At 43.0% G+C, this 22,055-nt stretch overlaps 1 protein-coding gene across 2 annotated transcripts in view; it reads left to right on the forward strand.

Annotated features, from left to right (window-relative positions):
- Window positions 1–4,212: 4,212 nt before the first annotated feature.
- Window positions 4,213–22,055, forward strand: part of rgs20 (regulator of G protein signaling 20) — a 64,705-nt gene continuing 46,862 nt past the window's right edge. For both annotated transcript variants that reach the window (XM_078216176.1, XM_078216177.1), the window contains exon 1: window positions 4,213–4,358. In XM_078216176.1, the coding sequence (XP_078072302.1) occupies window positions 4,213–4,358 (146 nt within the window). The remainder of the gene's footprint in view (window positions 4,359–22,055) is intronic.

Genomic DNA, 22,055 nt, shown 5'->3' on the forward strand with positions numbered 1-22,055 from the left:
AGAACATCGCCTGGTGATGGCATAAAGGCAAGTGAACCCAGACAATTCAGTGCCAGGCTCGCTAATCACATGGTAATCCTCACTACATTACATTTGAATAAATTATTCAGCCTCTTGCCGGAAATCCAGCTTTCGTAAGATCGCGAGAGCTGGGTAATCGGGCGTGATCCTGATTTCTCGGCTCTTGCGCGATTTTACCGGCTCGCTCCACCCATTAATGGTTAGGGCAAGCCGCTAAAATCCCAGATCAGATCTTTGGTCTTGCCAAGTGGAGCACCACTGCTCCAAAGGGGTATGTTCGCCTCAACAGTCCACAGCACAGAGTCACTGACCCTCTGCCACCTTCTTCACTTGAAGTCCACTCACTGTCGCCCCTTTCCTGTTTGCAGCCAGGTTCTCTTCTTCTCTTTTTAAAAAACTGAACTGGGACCTTTTCCTATCCACCACCCCCCCCCTCCCCCCACCTTCTCTCTGGTAGTCTTCTCTCGGGAATCTCCTCCTTTCCCCTCTGGGATCTGTATCTGTGCCCTGCCGGGGACACTAGTCTTTCATGGCACTCTGCTCCTGATCTGGAGTTTTCAAACTGGTTTTTTCCTTCCTACATTGGTGCACTGGGCCAATAGAACAGAAAATTGCAGAACTGTGCACATGCAGCCTACTTCTGATCTACACGTGTGCAAAAATTCCAAGGACTGTCAAGGGTTGAAGTTCCTGACCTCTGCCCTCATTAAGAAAGGTATAACTTTCACAACAGCCAACATATTTAAGTAAGTTGCAATCTGTACCATTCACTTTTCATCGTAATTCTCACTTTTAACCTTTCCTGGATCTTGCTTCCCGCATTCTGACTCTTGGTTGTGGGATAAAGAAAGAGAAAATAAGTTCCTCTGTGCACTTAATGTTTTCCAAGACCAAAATGATATAATTAGTTTTCCAGTGCAATATTAATTCGGAGCTCTTTTGGACTGCAGACGCAAGTTTACTGAGTTCAAATAAATAAATGTGATTATTATGCATTCTGTGTTTCTTGCTATTGGTGGCCACTGAGTGGTAGTGCTACCTTGAGATGCATGTAGAAAACTATTTTCATTCCCAAGTACTTTCATTCTAGTTCAAACCTTTTAAAGTTATCTGTGAGGTGACCTTCGGCTCCCCTCTGCTTTGATTAGATTTAAGCCCAGGATCCAAAGGTAGAGAAGGGCGGTGATATTAACAAAGATGTGCCAGCCATCGTTCCTTTGATTATCTTTTATTTTCGGTACTGCTCTTAAATAGGAATCATAATACAAAAATGCTTTGTACCACAGTGCACAGTGCAGGCACAATTATTCAGTTTTCATCAATAAAATTTAAACATAAGAATTCTTCTTCCATCATTGTTGCAGTACTCAAAGGAATAGTGGAACTGTCCTAATCTGTGTGAAGACTTTGTTATTCACCTGTGACCTCTTTTTTACAATGGGAATGAGATCAGTATTTCACTCATCCTTGTGTGTACATACAATAACAATATCAATAGAAGGGGAAAAGAACAGCAAGTGTGGGACATTTGAAGCAAAACAGAAAATGTTAGAAACACTCTAGGTCAGTAAGCATATGTGGAGAGAACAGGGACATTAAACATTTGAGATATAGCTCTCTTTATCAGAACTTGGGTAACAATACAAGGGAACAATATTTAAAGGAGCAGAACCAAAATACGGCAGAGAGAAGAAAAAACCATGCCTGGTGAGAGAAGAAACAACTTTGTAAAGTGCTCAAAAGGAAACCAAGCAACGGTTAAATGACTGAAGTAACATTAGCAGAGGATGATAGGAAGAAGCATAATAATAAAAAAAACCTTCAGAGATGGGGCAAGTATGAATAACGAAGGTGTTAAAGTATGGAAAATGGTCTGAAATGGAAACAGGAAGAGTGGCAAAGTAGAAGTGAATCTAGCAGTTTGAGAAGAAGAAGCAGGATGATACCAGTGATGCAGGGGCAATCTTACCAGAACAACGAGCGTGAAAATGGCAAAGTTTCAGATCCAATTTTTGGGCGAGTTTAAAAATGCAATCTTATGCCACTGTGCAAAAAATTATGCACAATTTGTTTCCTGCCAGCAGGGGGAGGGTGCAGGGCCTAAGCTACCGGAAAGCTGACTGCTCATACCCGAGGGCGCAATTGCGCATGTGCAGATTTATCTCTGTTCTGTTGTACAAAATAGAGAGATCTGTAGGGCATTGCCCAAGAGGCACTGCCCCCTTGTCCTCAACATCCCAGAGGGCCTCAATGGCAATCCCTAGACGATTATGATCCGGGCTCACTAATTTGATTTAAAATAGATTCACATATTGAAATCCTCCTCATGCCCTTTTCGGGCGTGAGGCTGATCTCACTGGAAATCCGGGCCCGGTAGGATCACAAGAAACTGGGCGCGAACCTGATTTTTCACCTCTCGCCAGCTTGCCCTGCCCATCGGCCAGCAGGACACGAAGGTAGGACCACCCGCCTAATGTTCCAATGGAGTGTCTCCCACCCCACAACTAATTTCTTTCCCAACCTTACCAACACCACTACATTAATCCCAAATTAGCAAAATCTGCTACTATAGAGAAAATGGAAACTAAGTTTAAGAGGATCCTCCATAGAGACACTAAAATTATTCTAGATTAGTGGGCTTTTTAGCCAGGAAAAGGGTGGGTCATGTTTAATATGGTAAAGCCATATCTAGTGAGTGTTAGGTAAGTTCGCGGTGGTAGGTATGTTCATTTGTGTTCTACGTAGTTGAGGTAGTGAAGATGGAGATTGCAATGAGGGTGCACCAAGGATGAGAGATGGTATAATTCCTGATAATCAGAGGCAGGGGTAAGGGCCTGATTAAGCACATCAACAATTGCTGAGGTATCAGCATGAACAGAGAGCCAGAGATTAGAAAATATGGATCCTTGAGTGTGGAGTTGGATTAGCTGCAAGGATAGCCTTCTGATCTGCTGGTCACTGGAAGTGAAGTAATGGAAATAGTAAACTTTGTCTGAAGTCATATGCATTAATTTGAGGATGTGTTTTAGTGGAAAAATCCATTTCACAGCAAAGCTACAGTTTAAGTTTGGAACTGGGACCTAATCTGAATACGAAGAGAAGTGGTGTGAGACGCCTGGGGTATGTATCTCACACTGCTTCAGCTAAATATCCTAAACACTTTTTAAAACGTTTGACTTAATGAAAATGTGATACATTGCCATCCAAACTGCCTTAACGTGTACATTTAAAGTGCTGTGAGATGGATATTTAAGTACATACATGCAAGATTCTCTTCTGGTCAGAAGAATTGAAGTTCTATACTGGACAATCTATTTCTCGGCCAGACTCTATCTGTAGATCTGAGGAGATAACTGGTTGCAGCATGAAGGCAGCATTAGCCTTCACTGAAGAGTCAACTCAAAGGGACCAATATCAATGTTTTAGTATTTGGATGTGAATGTTCAAGCTATGCAGAGAATTCAGATATAAAATAACAGTTTCCAAAAAAGCAATGCACTTTTTAATTGTGCTGTACAAGTGAAATACAACCTATTTTAAATACCAAGGTTATTTACTAATTATAATATCCAGCCAAATGCTTTGCACTAAAGCAGAAAATGCCAGAAATAATTAGGGGTCAGACAGTGTCTATTGAGAGAAAAGCCAAAGTTAACATTTCGATGACCTGTTCTTTAGAACTAAATTGTAAGGCAGATTTGACCCGTGTGTGATACTAGTCTGTTATCCTAAATGGGAAAAGCATCGCCATTCACCTCAGTCTTTAGCTGCAGTTTTCACACAGTCATTTTCTCAGTATTCCTTTCGGGTTCATCCATGTTGCTTTCTGAAAACAAAGAAGACAAATGTTTGCTCAGCTTAACAGGGTTGCCAACATCGAGGAAACATTAGGAAGAGATTTATGGTTATAAAGCGTCAAATACTTCAAACACATTTAAACAAATAAAGATATGTTCATCAGAGTGATTTGCACCAAGGTAGATTGCAGCTTTAAATTTAAAATGGTACCACTCCTAACAATTACCATTTAGAGACTGACAAAAGGAGAACATATTGTTGTACACCGTAAGCCTCAACTTCCATCTTTTTCTATTTTGTTGCGAGTTATTGATTATTCAAGAATATGAATGTGTTATTAGTCTTCAGCTGTTTTCTCTCTTTTAATGCATTTTCATGCTTTCTCCACAGCCCATGGGATCGGAGCGGATGGAGATGCGTAAGCGGCAGACATCGGTGCAGCAGGAGATGCCGGGCTCTGCACAGCCACAGCAAGGTGCTGGGAACCGTGCCTCGAACGCCTGCTGTTTCTGCTGGTGCTGCTGCTGCAGCTGCTCATGGTACGTCTTTCTGTCTATTTTCCCCCACCTCTGGAGAGTGGCTGGAAGGTAAATACCAGCGCACAGATCTACACCCACATGACTGCAGGCATCAGCTGTCAGCCTCCCCCAGAAACCAGTGCTTAAACAAAATAGGCATAATGATTCTTTTAATCAAAAGCCATCTTGTGTTTCATTAATCTGGGAGGAAATTGAATAAATTACAACACAGTCCTGTGGGAACTCACTTGCCGAACTTCAGGAGAATCAGTTAGGAAGTAAAGTGCCGGTGGTTTTTATATTAATTTGTTTCTAGCAATTCACTGCTGAAAAACAATGTTTGTCAGTAATTTGTTTTAAATTTCCCCTGTCCAGCAAAGGCCAGACCAGATCTAACTCTTCTCCTCAAAGCCCTGGTCATACAATTCTGACTGATGTGACTGGGTTAACCCAACAATCAATGGTGTACAGACAGGAGGAGCAGAAAATAAAATATCCCTAAATGCTAATGACACATTGTTATACGTAACTAAACCAATCCCCGCACCCCCAGCATATTTCAGATTACCAGAAAACTGGATAACTCTTCAGCTGCAACCGCAAACATTTTAACCAAAAGATATGTCTTTTGTGCCGAACATCTTCACACAAATTCCGGTGGATGGCTGCCTTGCAGGGCACAGACTTCTGGCTTTAAAGGTTTTGGTCTGCATGTTGCACTAAAACTCGCAAGCCTGTACAAGAAGAACTTTCTCACCCTTCCTAATCATCATAGTAGATTAATTATTTGCCCATCCCACTCTCGAACATGTGACCACAGCAAAGATGATTGTGCTCCCCACTTCGTTTACTTAAAATCCTTGCTGTTTTTAAACATGCCAACCCAAAAAGTCATTGAACCCACAGAAGCATCTCAATGGGCCAGAGAGAGCGAATATGTCTCAAGTGTCTTCAGTTTCATAACTGATGTTTCATAATTGAGAGCGACCCAAGGATAGTGACCAGCAAGGAGCCTAGTAATTGTGATCTCTGGTCTCTCAGTAAAACTAATGACTGGGAACGAGTCCAGGTTCACCCTACCAGCCATAGCCCCGCTTAGTTTACCATTCATTCATTCTCAAAAAGAATAACAGAGAGCCAGAAGCATCCCATAGTAACTGCAATCCTCTCAGCCTGGAACAAGGCATGTACTTTCCTGAAGATTCAAACAGGTTTTTGTCCACACTCCAATTGGACACAATGTGGAATTGCTCGGGAGGCTCACATCAGGTGAATTGCCTTATGTCTAAACAGTCTCTAAAAACACAGCTCCATCCAATGCACAACCCTTCACCTCCGTGACCAAAGTTGGTCCAGCAGCCTGAGAGTAAGTTATGGATGAGATTGACGCTGTCCGTTAGGCAAGGAGGAATGATAGTCAGCAGCGATGCATGATCTCAAGGAGTTGGTTTGCAGGTGCAGCAGGTAATTAAGAAGGCAAATGGAATTTTGTCCTTCATTGCTAGAGGGTTGGAGTTTAAAAACAGCGAGATTATGTTGCAACTGTATAAGGTGCTGGTGAGGCCACACCTGGAGTACTGTGTACAGTTTTGGTCTCCTTACTTGAAAAAGGATATACTGGCACTGGAGGGGGTGCAGAGGAGATTCACTAGGTTGATTCCGGAGTTGAGAGAGTTGGCTTATGAGGAGAGATTGAGTAGACTGGGGCTATACTCTTTGGAATTCAGAAGAATGAGAGGAGATCTTATAGAAACATATAAGATTATGAAGAGAATAGATAAGATAGAAGCAGGGAAGTTGTTTCCACTGGCAGGTGAAACTAGAACTAGGGGGCATAGCCTCAAAATAAGGGGAAGCCGATTTAGGACTGAGTTGAGGAGGAACTTCTTCACACAAAGGGTTATGAATCTGTGGAATTCCCTGCCCAGTGAAGCAGTTGAGGCTACTTCATTGAATGTTTTTAAGGCAAGGATAGATAAATTTTTGAACAGTAAAGGAATTAAGGGTTATGATGAGCGGGCGGGTAAGTGGAGCTAAGTCCACGAAAAGATTAGTCATGATCTTATTGAATGGCAGAGCAGGCTCGAGGGGCCAGATGGCCTACTCCTGCTCCTAGTTCTTATGAATACCAACTCAGAATTATACATTGAACATAGTGCAATCCACAATAACAAAACTGCAAGGACAAGGTGCAGTCATGCAGTCCCGGAGAAGCCAGTGATGTCTGCTTACTGAATACAGGCTAGTAGAACTTTCACTAGTGGCTGCAAAAGATGCATCCCTGTTTTTGTGGAGCAGTCCAGCCTTCCCCAAAGGAGCTAAAGTACATGTTGAACATGTTCCATTCAGGATGTGACGATTAGCCTTGGAAAAAACACCAAGGAGTTTGGACCATTTGTGGAAGCTCATTTTAATACAAACCTCCCAAAATCAACCCACCAACTGACCGTTAAGGACAAGAAGCTAATTGACATGATCACCAGTGTGTAGAACTTACACTTCCCCTACACCCACGCCAAAAAAAACAGAAATAAAAAACAAACAAGTTAATTCGACCCTGTAATACATTTAAATGTACTGTCATGCCATGTTCCTCATAGAAATGTAGGAAGAAAAGAAGCAGGAATATACGATTAATTTTTAGGTTATACCCTCTTGATCTGGATTCTCTAAATTGAGGAAGTATTTCTCTGTATCTACTTTATTAAATCCCCTTATCATTTTAAAACCCTGGATTAAGGGGTGGTAGTGTAATGATAATATTACTGGACTAATGCTATAAAGGCCTGGACTAATGCCCTAGGAACATGAGTTCAAAACCCACCACGGCAGCCAAGGGAATTTACATTCAATTAATTAATAAATCTGGAAGAAAATGCTGGTCTCGGTAATGATAATCATGAAACTACTGGATTGTTGTAAAAACCAATCTGGTTCCTTAATGTCCTTCAGTGAAGGAAATCTGCTATCCTACCCTGGCCTGACCTACAGGTGACTCCAAACCCATAGCATTTTGGTAGACTCACACCAACTTCTCAAATGGCCTAGTAAACCACTCAGTTGTTTAGCCCGTATCAAAATCATAAAATCATACAGTGCAGAAGAGCCTCTTCGGCCCATCAAGTTTGCACTCAAAAAACACTGCAGGAAAATGCTACAGGAAAGTCGAAAAGAAATAAAACCAAATGGACCATCCAGCATTGATCAAAGCACAGGAAATGACAAAGGTACATCTGTTCCCTTATTCTTTCATGGGATATGGCATCATTCACTCGGCTGGCACTTATTGCCCAATCCTAACCACCTTGAGTAGATGGTGGTGAGCTGTCTTCTTCAACTATTGCAGTCCATGTGATGTTGGTATACCCGCAGTGCTGTTAGGAAGGGAATTCTAGGATTTTGACCTTGTGACAGTGAAGCAATAGTAATACAATTCCAAATCAGGATGGTGTATGATTTAGAGGGGAACTTGCAGGTAGTGGTATGATTTGATTTATTATTGTCACATGTATGGGGATGCAGTGAAAAATATTGTTTCTTGAGTATCATACAGACAAAATATACCATTCATAGAGTATATAGGGAAGGCAAGAAGAGGGTGCAGAATTTGGTATCACAGTCATAGCTAGGGTGTAGAGAAAGATCAGCTTAATATAAGGTAGGTCCATTCAAAAGTCTCTTGGCAGCAGGAAAGACGTTGTTCTTGAGTTGGTTGGTATGTGATCTCAGACTTTTGTATCTTTTTCCTGATGGAAGAAGGTGGAAGAAAATATGTCCAGGTTGGGTGGAGTCTTTGATTATGCTGACTACTTTTCTGAGACAGCGGGAAGTGTAGACAGAGTCAGTGGATGGGAGGCTGGTTTTCATGATGGACTGGACTATGTTCATGACCTTTCGTAGTTACTTCAGTCCTGGTCAGAGCAGGAGCCATAACAAGCAGTGATACAACCAGAAAGAATGCTTCCTAAGGTGTATCTGTAAAAATTGGTGAGAGTCGTAGCAGACATGCCAAACTTCCTTAGCCTCCTGTCAGTGTGGAGGGACAGCATGTTTGTGATCTGAACACCTAGAAACTTGAAGCTCTTGACCATTTCCACTTCATCACCATTGATGTAGACAGGGGCATATCCTCCACTATGCTTCCTGAAGTCGATGACAATCTCCTTCATTTTGTTGACGTTGAGGGAGAGATTATTGTCATTGCACCAGTTCACCAGATTCTCTATCTCTTTCCTGTACTCTGTCTCATCATTGTTTGAGACCCAACCAAAGTGGTGTCATCAGCAAATTTGAAAATGGAGTTGGAGGGGAATTGGGCCACACAGTCATAGGTGTGTAAAGAGTATAGAGAGGGGTTGAGGTCACAGCCTTGTGGGGCACCAGTGTTGACAATAATCGTGGAGGAGGTGTTGTTGCCTATCCTTACTGATTGTGGTCTGTGGATTAAGAAGCCAAGGATCCAATCGCAGAGGGAAGAGCCGAACCCCAGGCCCCAGAGTTTGGCGATGGGTTTTGTTGGGAGAATGGTGTTGAAGGTTAAACTGTAGTCAATAAATAGGAGTCTGACATAAGTGTCCTTGTATCTAGGTATTCCAGGGTTGAGTATAGGGCCAGGGAGATGGCTTCTACCGTGGAACCATTGTAGTGATAACGAACTGTAGTGGATCCAGGCGATCTGGGAGATTCAACGTGAAACGTGCCATGACTAATATTTTGAAGCGCTTCATAATGATGGATGTCAGAGCCACTGGGTAGTAATCATTAAGGCACTCTGCTTGGCTTTTCTTTGGTACAAGGATGATGGTTGTCTTCTTGAAGCAGGTAGGGGCCTCTGATTGGTGTAAGGAGAGGTGAGAGATGTCTGCGAATACTCCCACCAGCTTTATTCTTTTATTCTTTTACCAGCCAATCAATTCCTGACCCATGTCACAATTTCATGGCTCTCATTTTTTCCAATAATCTTCTGAATGAAGAGATGCCTTCTCAATGTCCATGTAGACAACATTCATAGTCACCTATTCATCATGCTCGTAACATGCTCAAAAATTCAACGAGATTAGTCGGACATGGCAAACTTTTCACAAATCCAATCTGACTTGCTTTCAACTGCTTATACTTGTCCAAGCGTTCGGCAACTCTGTCTTTGATAATAGATTCCATTAACTTCCCTATAATTTATGTTAAACTATGAGGTATGGTTCTCCGTTCCACCTTTCTCAAGTAATGGAGTAACATTTGCTTTTTGAAATGAACAGGAATGATTCTGGATGGATTTGGGAAACTAGGAAAATTAACACATCTGCAATTTCCTCAGCTATTTATTTTAATAAGATGGGATAGAAACTGCGTAAAATTGCTGAATTGAGATCAGTTAAATACTATGAAATGAATACTCAAATTAGTCTGGATTTTAATGTTCAGGAACATATGAGGTTGGGCAAGGAGTTAAAATCAGCCAAATTGACAATGGCTCAGGTGTAACCCACAACCAATCCAGCTGTAACCCACAACCTTTGGGTTTCACTGCATGTGAGGAATCCTTTTGGTGGATTCCCAATTGATATATATTTAAAAAGTTTATTTATTAGTCACAAGTAGGCTTACATTCACACTGCAATGAAGTTGCTGTGAAAATCCCCTAGTCGCCACATTCCGGTGCCTGTTCGGGTACATTGATGGAGAATTTATCATCACCAATTTAACTAACCTGCATATCTTTGGACTGTGGGGGGGGGAAACCGGAGCACCCGGGGGAAACCCATGCACACACGGGGAGAATGTGCAAACTCCACACAGACAGTGACTCAAGCCAGGAATTGAACCCAGGTCCCTGGCATTGTGAGGCAGCAGTGCTAACCGCTGTGCCACCGTGCTGTCCCAATCACTCAACTTGAGTGATATTAGCATTGATTTTTCAGTTTAACTTTGTGTCCAAGGGTTTCCCAGGCTGGCTGGAACATACTAATGGACGCAAGACAAGAACAAATTGGCAATTCAGGGCAATAAAACAATTTCTGGAAAATATGCCAGTATTCAATGCTCAAAGCTGCTTCCTTACCTGCTTTTAGAAGAATGTTTGTTTACTGTACTTGTGCTGAGAGTGTAAGATTTCTAAACACTTCTAGTTAAAATTTCTACGTTCTAAATTCTGAATTTCTAAGATTAGGGTCCTCAGTTGTTCGTGACCTAATCAAGTAGAAATTATTAGCAAGACTTTACATACACATAACAAAAGTGAAGACAATCCCTCAAGCTCCTAGAATTCCTTGAGTGCTGTCAACATGGGAAACTTCTTTCTCTTCTCTGTCCTTGAAGTGATGTTGAACTGTGTCTGGAAGAATCATACCCTAGAAACCATGGTAATACTGTACCAGCAAAGATTCCAGTTTTCCATTTTTTATCCCCACTTCTCATGATGCCAGAATCCCTCATTTGGAAATTGTTCAAATTCACCTCTTCCATTTGTTTAGGCTGTGAGTCATCTCATGTCACCCATCTCTGTATCTAGAGCCATGTAGACTAAAGACAAATGCCCATCCCTTTTCCCCAGGGTAACAAATAGCACATCTCCTGTAGATACAGAGCAGCTACAAAGTCATATCCTCTTGTCAATAATGCACTTATCATAAACATGCACGTGAACATACTCTATCCCATTTCTATAAATTTAAAAACCATTAAGAACAAATGTTAAAAATACTCCCTATCATAATACCAAAGCAGTAAGAAATGTTTCCCTCGAATACAGATGTTCTACCCTACAAATATAATTAATAAATTAAATCAATGCGTGGGTTTTAGTCATCCAAAGTTCAAACTACTTTTAGCCATTCCTTCAAAGCTGATTAAAAAAAACTCTTAGGGTGGAATTTTAACTGCTTGCCCCACCCATCAATGGGCGGAACAAGCCGGTAAAGTCGCACAAGAGCCCAGAAATCAGGATCACCCCCGATTTCTCGACTCTCGCTATCTTACCAAAACCGAATTTCTGATGAGCTCAGCCTCTCACCCATTTCCAGCGAGACGTTGAATAAACGATTTAAATTCATTTAAATCCTCATTTGCATCTGTTTAGCAAGTCTGCACTCAGTCGTCTGGGCTCATTTGCCTTTATGGCCTCACTGGGAGAAGCTCTCTCCGGTGAGGAAAATAGCTGCTCCCCATGAACGGGGGACAGTCGTGTTGCCCTCGCCGGTAGAACTGGAGGCCGTTGAGGGTCAGGGAGAAGCTGAGGGCAATGTCAGCCTGGCAGTGCCAGCCTGGCACCTTGGCACTGCCAGCCTAACACTTTGGAACTGCCCACCGAGCACCTTGGCACTGCCCACCGGGCAGGGTGAGGTGGCAGGGCCTGTGGGAGTGGAGCCTGGAGAGGCCAAACCAGGCTGGGGCAGTGCGATCAAGGAGGGAGGAGGGCCCACTGCCACTCTGCCTGCAATCGGTGGAGTGAGGGAGGAAGGGCCTGCTGCCACTCTGCATCAAATTGGTGGGGGGGGGGGGGGGGGGGGGGCGGGGGCACGATCAGTCTGGGCAGCGAGGGGAGGGAGGACTTTGGGGATGATTGCAGGGGTGGTGGACTGGAGCTGGTTGAGGCAAGCTCCAGCAGCAGAGGCCTAACAGCTCTCTCCCTCTCTCTCTCTCTCTGTCAGGTCTCTGCTGTTGCTGTTGTGCATGTGTAGCATGAAAGGTCTGCACATGCGCACTAGTTTCCTCTGCTGTTGAAATTGGACATGTGCAGATACAGAGGTCTGCACATGCGCAATAGCTACCTCTGCTGCTGGCTGGTGAATTAAGCCCTGCCTACTGCCTCCAGTAGGTCTAGCCCATTTTTGCATGCGCTATGTGCACAAGATTGGGCATAAAAACGTGCCCAAAAACCCAGATATGGAATTCTCCTGTTTTCATGCTAGCTGGACACTTAGAATTATCCTCGTAAAATTCCGCCCTTAGTTCCAACATAGAACTGCTGAATTCAGACTCTCGGGAAGCTTTAAAATGTAAAGCAACTAAAGTGTAGCTTCTTACAAACAACAGCTTTCCTGTAAAGTGCCCCAACTGCCTTCCCTCCCCATTGTTTCACTAACAGCAATCCAAACTGAACTATTTAATTTAAACTTAACTAGAGATTAAAACCCGTAGATGTTACTAACAACAAACCGTAAAAATTAATAGAATTCCCAAAATCTTACTAGAGGTTACATAAACACACTTTGAAGCCATCATCTACACATTGGAGGTTTGGAAATCTGAACTGCACTTTGGAGGTCCGATCGGTCAGATCAGAATGGGCGCCACTTATGCTGCTTTAGATTGGACCTCAGATTATCAACAATAGCAACAACACGAGTAGCAGCAGCCTGCTACATGTAGCTCTACAGGAGAGGGAAGAGCAGCAGAGAGGTGCAGCTCCAGAAGCCTGCTATATGTAGCTCTACAGAAGAGAGAGGAGCAGCAGAGAAGTGCAGCTTCAGAAGGTCATACCCAGTACACAGGGTCTACAAACAGAGGATAAATTCAAACCTTGGTGAAAACCTAACTATCATTGCAACTGGTCGCACCAAGGTGCAAGTATCTGAGCTGCTGCATGGTCTGTACGAGTTTGATGTCAGTGAACTCTCAGCGCATTTGAGCACCTCTGAAGAATCATCATCAGTGATCTGAAGCAACTGCTGTTGAATGTGGGAGATAAAAACGTGAATGAGTAATGTCAAAGTTAGAATATTGGAATTTATCATAATGAACATGATCATCTTTCACTCACAGTTGACAATTCAACATGTCTGAGTGTTGTATGTCATGTGGCATTCTGATGTTTAAATCTGTCACCAAGTATCTGGAAGGCCCCCATTGCTGATAGCCAAGCATGCCATGCTTCTGCCATCTCCACTTTCTCCTCTTCTGCAACTATTAATTGCGAGATGACAGGCCACTTCCAATTCTCTGCCTACTTCCCAGTTCCCTGGTGTCCTCTCCTCTCTTTTACAAGGAGGGAAAGAAAAGATCTATAAGTGAAAGGGATGAAATGTCTTCCCACAATGACTGGAGAGCATTTGTTGAGGATGACAACAAGGGAGAAACATGATGTTGCTAAACGATGAGGGTGAGTGTTAGAGGTCGATGCATAGATGGGAATTTGAGGAAGTGCATTGACAAGGAGAAATGGCTGCACCTGCTGATAAATTGGTGTGAGGAATAAAGTGCTGGAGTAGGCTTGGAAAGAGATTAGGTAGCACGGTGGCACAGTGGTTATCATTGCTGCCTCGCAGCGCCACAGGCCCGGGTTCATTCTGGACTTGTGTGTGTGTTTGTGCGTGTGTGTGTTTGCATGTTCTTCCCGTGTCTCTGTGGGTTTCCTCCGGGTTGCTCTGGGTTCCTCCAAGATATGCAGGTTAGGTTGATTGGCCATGCTAAATTGCGCCTTAGTGTCCCAAAATATATATATTAGGGAGATTACTGGGGTAAATACATGGTGTTATGTGGTAAGCTTGGGTAAGTTTTGGTGCAGACTCGAAGTGCCGAATGGCCTACTTCTGCACTGTAGTGATTCTATGATTCTGTGGTTGATACACACATCAGGATGTAGTGAATGTGCCAGTGTACTCACCCTTGCTGCGAGTTAAGTAGTTAAACCACTTCCTGTACTACATGAAGGAGCATGTCACTGCTGCTGACCTCTTTCTCCATCCCTTCTTGGTTTACCTTCTATTGGTAGCAAAGAGTATTTCTCTCTGAAACCCCGCAGACCCCAACAGCACATCCAGAGAGGCACCCATGCAGTGAAGTGCAACCTTTGTATGTTTCTGAACTTTCTCATCATTTCTTCCTGATTCCACCTCCTACAGCAAACTTGTGAGGGTTATTCCTTTAAACATGGAGTTGAGAGCATGTCATGCAGGTTGTCACAATGCTCACTAATGCTGATTTGACAAGAAACCCGGACATAAATGAATTGATGGCATGAAAATGTCGCTGACGGATATGGCGAACTTATTTCTGGATTTCCCAAATACTATCAAATGTCACCAGAATGGCCATATAAATACTGTGATTACAAGAGCAGGCCAGATGTTGGAACTTCTGTGGCATGCAACACGCTTTGATTTGATTTGATTTATTATTGTCACATTTTTTAGTATACAGTGAAAAGTATTGTTTCTTGCGCTATACAGATAAAGGATATTGTTCATAGAGAAGGAAAGGAGAGAGTGCAGAATGAAGTGCTACAGTCATAGCTAGAGTATAGAGAAAGATTAACTTAATGTGAGGTAGGTCCATTCAAAATTCTGATGGCAGCAGGGAAGAAACTGTTTTTGAGTCGGTTGGTACATGTCCTTAGACTTTTGTATCTTTTTCCTGATGGAAGAAGGTGGAAAAGAGTACGTCCGGTGTGCATGGGGTCCTTGATTGTGCTGGCTGCTTTTGCGAGGCAGTGGGAAGTGTAGACAGTGTCAGTGGATGGGAGGCTGGTTTGAGTGATGGACTGGGCTTCATTCACGACCTTTTGTAGTTTCTTGCGGCCTTGGATAGAGCAGGAGCCATACCAAGGTGTGATACAACCAGAAAGAATGCTTTCTATGGTGCATCTGTAGAAGTTGGTGAGTGTTGTAGCGGACATGCCAAATTTTCTTAGTCTCCTGAGATTGTAGAGGCGTTGGTGGGCTTTCTTAACCATAGAGTCTGCATGGAGAGACCAAGACTAAGTTGGTGATCTGGACGCCTAAAAACTTGAAACTCTCGACCATTTCTATTTCTTCCCCATTGATGTAGATAGGGGTATGCTCTCCACTATGCTCCTTGAAGTTGATGACTGTTTCCTTCGTTTTGTTGACATTGAGGGAGAGATTATTGTCATCGCACCAGTTCACCAGATTCTCTATCTCTTTCCTGTACTCCGTCTCGCCATTGGTAAAGTTAATTTATTAGTCACAAGTAAGGCTTACATTAACACTGCAATGAAGGTACTGCGAAATTGCCCCAGTCGCCACAGTCCAGCACCTGTTCGGGTTAATGCACCTAACCAGCACATCTTTCAGACCGTGGGAGGAAAACGGAGCACCCGGAGGGAACGCATGCAGACACGGGGAGAATGCGCAAACTCCAGACAGACAGTGACCCAAGCCAGGAATTGAACCCAGGTCCTTGGCACTGCGAAGCAGCAGTGCTAATCACTGTGCTATCGTGCCACCCATTGTTTGAGATCTAACCAACTACGGTGGTGTCATCAGCAAACTCGAAATCGAGTTGGAGGGGAATTTGGAGATACAGTCCGAGGTGTATAGAAGTATAGGAAGTATACTTGCGGAGCACCGGTATTGAGGATGATTGTTGAGGAGGTGTTGTTGCCTATCCTTACTAATTGTGGTCTGTGGGTTAGGAAGTCTTGGATCCAGCCGCAGAGGGAGGAGCCAAGCCCTGGGCCATGAAGTTTGGAGATGAGTCTCGTAGGAATAATGGTGTTAAAGGCTGAGCTGTAGTCTATGAATAGGAGTCTCACATAGATGTCTTTGTTATCTAGGTGTTCCAGGGTTGAGTTTAGGGAGATGGTGTCTGCTGTGGACCTGTTGCGGTGATAGCTGAACTGTAGTGGACCCAGGCAGTCCAGGAAGCTGAAATTGATTCGTGCCATGACTAACCTTTCAAAACACTTCATAATGATGAATGTCAGAGTCACCGAACGATAGTCATTAAGACACGCTGTCTGGCACACCTCCTAATTCCTCAAAGTTTGTCCACCATCTACAATGTGATAGTCAGGAGTGTGATGGAATTCCCTCCGCTTGCCTGGATGAGTGCAGCTCCAATAATACTCAAGAAGCTCGACGCCAACCAAGACAAAGCAGCCTGCTTGATCAGCACCCTATCCACCACCTGCAACCTTCAATATCAGCAACCTACTGCAGCAATGCGCCTTCTACAAAATGCGCTGCAGCAGCTCACCTAGGCTCCTTCAACAGCATCTCTCAAACCGACAATCTCTACTACCTAGAAGGACAAAATATATGGGAAAACCACCACCTGAATGTTCCTCTCCAAGTCTCACACCATCCTAACTTGGAAACTATATTGCCATTCCTTTACTGTCACTGGGTCAAAATTCTGCAACTCCCTCCCTAACTGCATTGTGGCTGTCCCTACACCACACAGATTATAACTGTTCAAGAAGAGAGCTCACCACCACCTTCTGAAGAGTAATTAGGGATTAGCAATGGCTGCATTCCTTGCCATCAACGCTCACATCCCCAGGAGTCAATTTAAAAAAAAGAAAATGGGAACAGGGCAGAAACATGGGATTAAGACGACAGCTCAAATGGAGGATAACTACCTGTATGGATTCATTGTGTCATTTCCATGTTGTAATTTCGATGTAGTTAAAGGATACAAAATTACACTTCTCTGTTTTCCATTTCTTTCAGACTAATCAATCTTTCTTGTAAGTCGAACATTCAATGTTGCATAACACCACCATGATGCCGATTTCTTTTCATCATTACGTTTTGATCTATTAAGCCCATAGTGGCGAGTATGTTTTAGCCTTGTCACATCATGTGGTTTAGGTTTGTGGATTTCCTATGTTAGATGAATGCTAATTTTATGCAGATTTCATTTCTGGAGAGCTCCCTCGTTTCTTGATCCAGTTTTCTGTCATCTTTCCATTAGTCTGCTTCACCAGACATGAAACAGGAAGTTAGGCACAGTGTTACTTGCCATTTTGTTATTCCATTGCTTATGGCCTGCCACTTCTTTCTCCCATACAGCTTCTGGATAGGATGATAAATATTATAAAACCTGAGTTTTGAAGAACTTTTATGGCTACATCAAAGTCATTTTCTCCATTGTATTTAATGGCATTGGATGCCACCCTACCCCCATGCATTAATTGTGCCCCTTCCATCTGGGCCAATGTATCAAAAGACTATTCCGTTTTTTTTTAATGACCAGGTCTCCGATTTGGGCAATATTGTTTATACCCCTTTCATTTCCACTGTCAAATCCCAGAAGTGGCAGAGGACAATATGCAACTGTAGAACGATTCCCAAAAAAACCTTCTGCTCCATTTTGCAAGTCTTATGTAACTCTAATGAAATTCTGCTCCCTGTTTTGCAAACTTGTAATATTAAGAGGAATGGGTAGTCAAAGTTGCTTGTAGGTGCATGTGATGTGCCCTTTTATGCTTGTGTAAAGTTGCACAGTAGGCAAATTTATAAGTTAAGTAGTGCGCATAAACCATGCATAACTGCAGCTCATGCTACTAATAGCTGATAGCTGAAAAAATATTTGCTTCGTTTACTTTTCATGGTGCGATAAATAAATATATATTATTCATTTTCCAATGGAGAAACAGATGTTATATATTTGCATTGCATGCTCCCCAGGTGGGTTTTGTGGGCACCAAGGTTTACTATTCTACAATTCATGTACAACCAAATATGGTATAGAAATATAACTTGAGCACAGTAACCATAACTTCATTTATTGTGTATTCTAATGCTACCCAACAGTATTCCATTGGATATTCCCTTGCTAAAAATATCAAATTATATTCTATTTCTTACAATTGACAACTGCCTTCAAGAGGAACTGCTGCAAACAAAGCAATTAACATGCATCTATTTGATCTGGAGTTAATTATTTTTAGTTTTGTATTTAGAAGGTGCAGAAGTGAGAATAAAAGGAATCATCAGTATAGGCACAGTACCAAACTGTAACTGAAGGAGTGTTATTAAACTGCAACCTTGAAATTGTTTTAAAAATAAGCTGGCGGGATTGTTAATTCAGCCCCATGTGGGTATCAGATCACAGGAATTATTAATATTTGTGGCTTGTACTTTTAAAATGATCACTAATAACTTCTAAACAAAGGAATATACAAAAACAAACACTGACAACTTCAACATGTTGCACTGCACTGCAATAACTGGATGCCCTTTACAATATTATTTTCCGAATACTACAGCCTAGCAACATTTCAGGTGACAAGCAGATATCTAATGATAAATTCAGAAAGGATTTTCTGCTTTTCTCTCCAGTTTTTTTTCTGATCAACCTAATCACTATATCTGGAAATCAAACCACCACAGTACGTCTAAGGCTAATATTACATTGGGGAAATGTATGCAAAATAGTACCTGTAAATTACAATGATACAAAAAAGAACGTATTCATAATAAAACTTTAATATGCTTTTGTGTACCTTGTTACCTTTTAAGTAATAATACATACATAAAATGTGGATTTAACAAGCTACAATATGAGTGATGTTTCTTCTATTCACTCAATGTATATTCTAAACATTTATTGATATATAAATGTGAAGTAACTCTCATATATATTGTGGTTAGGGCTTGTAGATAACAATAGGAAGTCAACATAAGATAAATATTCCAATGATGTAAACAGGAAAAATGGCAGATAATCAAAAGAAATCCATTTTTCTTTACATTAAATTTTATGTACATAATCTAATTAACTGACAAAGTTGAAGATAATAATGAGGTGAACTTTCTTTCCTCCTCTGCTTGCCTTAGTGTACTGAGCTTTTTGCAAACCTTCTACTGACCGCCATTGAATCATTTGGTTTTTCTGGGTTCAGCTAACCTAAATGTGTGGCTGAGCTCTGAATAAGACACTTTCAAGTTGAGGAAGTATTGATTTCAACAAAGATTGAAGTGCTCAAAAGAAAATACACCATGGCATGCAGGAAATAAAAATTATGACACCCCCTGTAGAAATAATGCCTCTCGGCAACAACTTCTGTGTGTTCTTCCCACACTTCCTTCTGCCTGTCCAAGACTCGGAGCTTCATGTGGTCATTAAGAGTCACAAAGGTGCTTCCACAAACAGTAGTGAGAAGGTTTGGCCATCACCTCGACTATTGTTTTTCTCACACACTTGGTTTCCACATTTGCCTTGCTCTATGCCTCAGGCCAGCCTTCTGTAACCCATCCAATCTCCATCACGTCCTTTTCCAACTAGGTTACTGAAACAATGAAGGGCAGACCTCCTCCCGTGCGTCTCTGCTCTCTAATATTGTGAACCCATTTCTTCTGCAGTAAACAGAAGTACACATTATCATTTGTCTCATGGCCCAGTTATTGTCATCAGACTGCGCCACTTTAAATGACCATCATCACGCCCCTGGCAGGCTTTTTGAAGGAGTCATTCATGCTTGGCATTGCAGCGAATGCCTCTGATTAACCATGGTCCTCGGGTGTGAGGCCACTCTGTGGTTCTCCACACAGTGATCCTTGGTGGGTCCTTGTGCATGGCTTGGTCACGTCACCTCACAGCTGATAGCTATCATATAAGATATACATAGCTGCCACCTTGCTATCATGCACGTCACTCACCTTGCCAGGCCTCACTAGGTCATTGAAGCATTTCTAGCACTGAACCCATGTTCACATGGGCACCCTGCAGCTAGTTACTTCTTTGGACTCCTCCAGACAGACGTTTCTCATGAGGCTGGTTGGCCTCCTCTCCTGGTCCACTGGGTACAGAACCTCACTTCATTCCCTCACTACCTGCAGGAGTTCTCGAGGGAGGTATGACTGAAATGTGGAGCAACTATTTCTCTGACTGCAGGCACTTTTCCACAAGGTCTTTTGTGCTGCACCCCTTCTCTTGCCTTCTCTGGGTTCAACCTCTATGAAAGCTAATAGAGTCATAGTCATAGAGTCATACTGTACAGTAAAGGCCCTTCGGCCCATTAGGTCGGCACCAACAATATCTATCACTAAAGGCACACTAATCCCATTTTCCTGCTAACCTCTCTGCCAGGACAAACTCTCGCATGTCACCCATTATTAGCCACTCCTCTACCAGCCAGATGCGAATTGCTCACATAGTGGAAGATGGCCACAGAATTGTTGCCTATGTATTCACAGAACCCACAAATGAACCCAGCATCAGGACTTTGAGACAATTAGTATTTATCTGGATCAGATTAAAATTGTGGCTTTTTTGTATCACAAATTGCTATCACTTTTGTGTCCATTGCTGTATTAGAAATTTCAGTACTCACTTAAAAGTAATTTGAGAACATCAAAGTTAAAACAACAACCACCATTTAAATGTAGGTGTATGCAAATACGGGAGGAAGTGCCTGCAGAAACAAACACACTGGAGGGGAAATTGGATAAGGCCCAAAAACCAGTGTGGGGATTGTGATGAACCTCCACCAGTTCATTATGGTGCAACGAACACACAAACTTTGTATCTGCTCATTTAAATGATGTCAGTAGTAAAGTAGCAACCCAGCATTAAACACACTGTTTGATGGCTGCACGTCTCATCAGGGGAACCAAGCTCATATAAGGCTAACGCACCTAAGTTACCCTACATTACTTCAAACCAGCTCTGGCTTCAGCATAGAACCATAGAACCTATAGAAGAAGGAAGCCATTCAGCCCATTGAGTCTGCACCAATTCTCTGAAAAGGCATCCTACCCAGGACCACCCCAGCCAACCTATCCCCACACATTTAGCATGGCCAATCCACCTAACTTGCATATCTCTGGACTGTGGGAGGAAACTAGAGCACCCGGAGGAAACCCATGCAGACATGGGGAGAATGTGCAAATGGCACACAGACAGTCACCTAAATCCAGAACCGAACCAGGGTTCCTGGAACTGTGAGGCAGCAGTGCTAACCACTGCGCCACTGTGCCTCCCAGCAGGCGCTAGAACTCTTTGTCAAAGAGAATCTGAACAAGAAGAAGAGTAAAAATGGTACAACTGGACAAAGAGTGAGCTCCATGATCCTCTGGTGCAACAGTGGAGACCTTGGTGGACAGGAGAAGCGAGCTTATCCTGGACTAAGGGGTCTGCCAGATAGACACTGAGAAGGCAGTGGGAGCAGAAAAACATTGGTCAATGCCTCGGACCTCGATGCAGTGACACAAGGGCCCCTATTTTACCATTTTGATTCTAAGTGCTGGGCGGACTTGAAACTGGGAGTGTTTCAGATCTGACTTTTAGACCCGTTCGCAGGCGCCCCCATACGCACTCTGCCTGAAAAAACATCAGCGATTCCGAATCGCACTGCACAAGCCTGTGGGCGGGGCTTAACGCGCCCGAAATCCTGCAGGTCCGATCAGTGCCTCCAACTGCGCATGCTCAGAAATAAAAATGATACAGTGCGGCTCCCTTGCCACATCGCAAATGCATTTAAATGGCCATCGCTCCCATTTCGGGCGTGATCCCGATCACGGCCATTTTCGGGCCTTGGTAAAGAGGGAATTGGCACGGAGGCAGCACAGATCGCGCTACTCGCCTCACACCCAATTTTATCAAGTTTACGTGCCTGAAAATGGGCGCAATGCGATGGTAAAATCGGGCCCAAGATGTTCAGTGACCACACACAATGGTCAAGTTCAGTGATTGCATCTTCAAATGCCCTTTCCTTACAAACGACTAACCTCACACATCTGCTCTACCCGCTAACACCCCTTCACTCTCCTACCAATATTCTCTATCAACCATCACTCATAATTCAAATTCATTTCTTCTCTTCATCTTCACAAACATACCACTGCTGCAAACCTCACATCTCTATCTCTCCCAGTTATTGAACAATGACAGCCACATCACATCACTTACACACACATCTCTCACCATGACGCCAGGCAGCAGCTAAACGGTGACAGACAGGCGCAGATACATGTCCTCATTCCACTGTATATCTGTTGACAGAGCAGGGGCATCGGAGCTTTGACCCCAACA

This window comes from Mustelus asterias, chromosome 7 (genome assembly GCF_964213995.1).
Source record: "Mustelus asterias chromosome 7, sMusAst1.hap1.1, whole genome shotgun sequence".
Classification (NCBI taxonomy): Eukaryota; Metazoa; Chordata; class Chondrichthyes; order Carcharhiniformes; family Triakidae; genus Mustelus; species Mustelus asterias.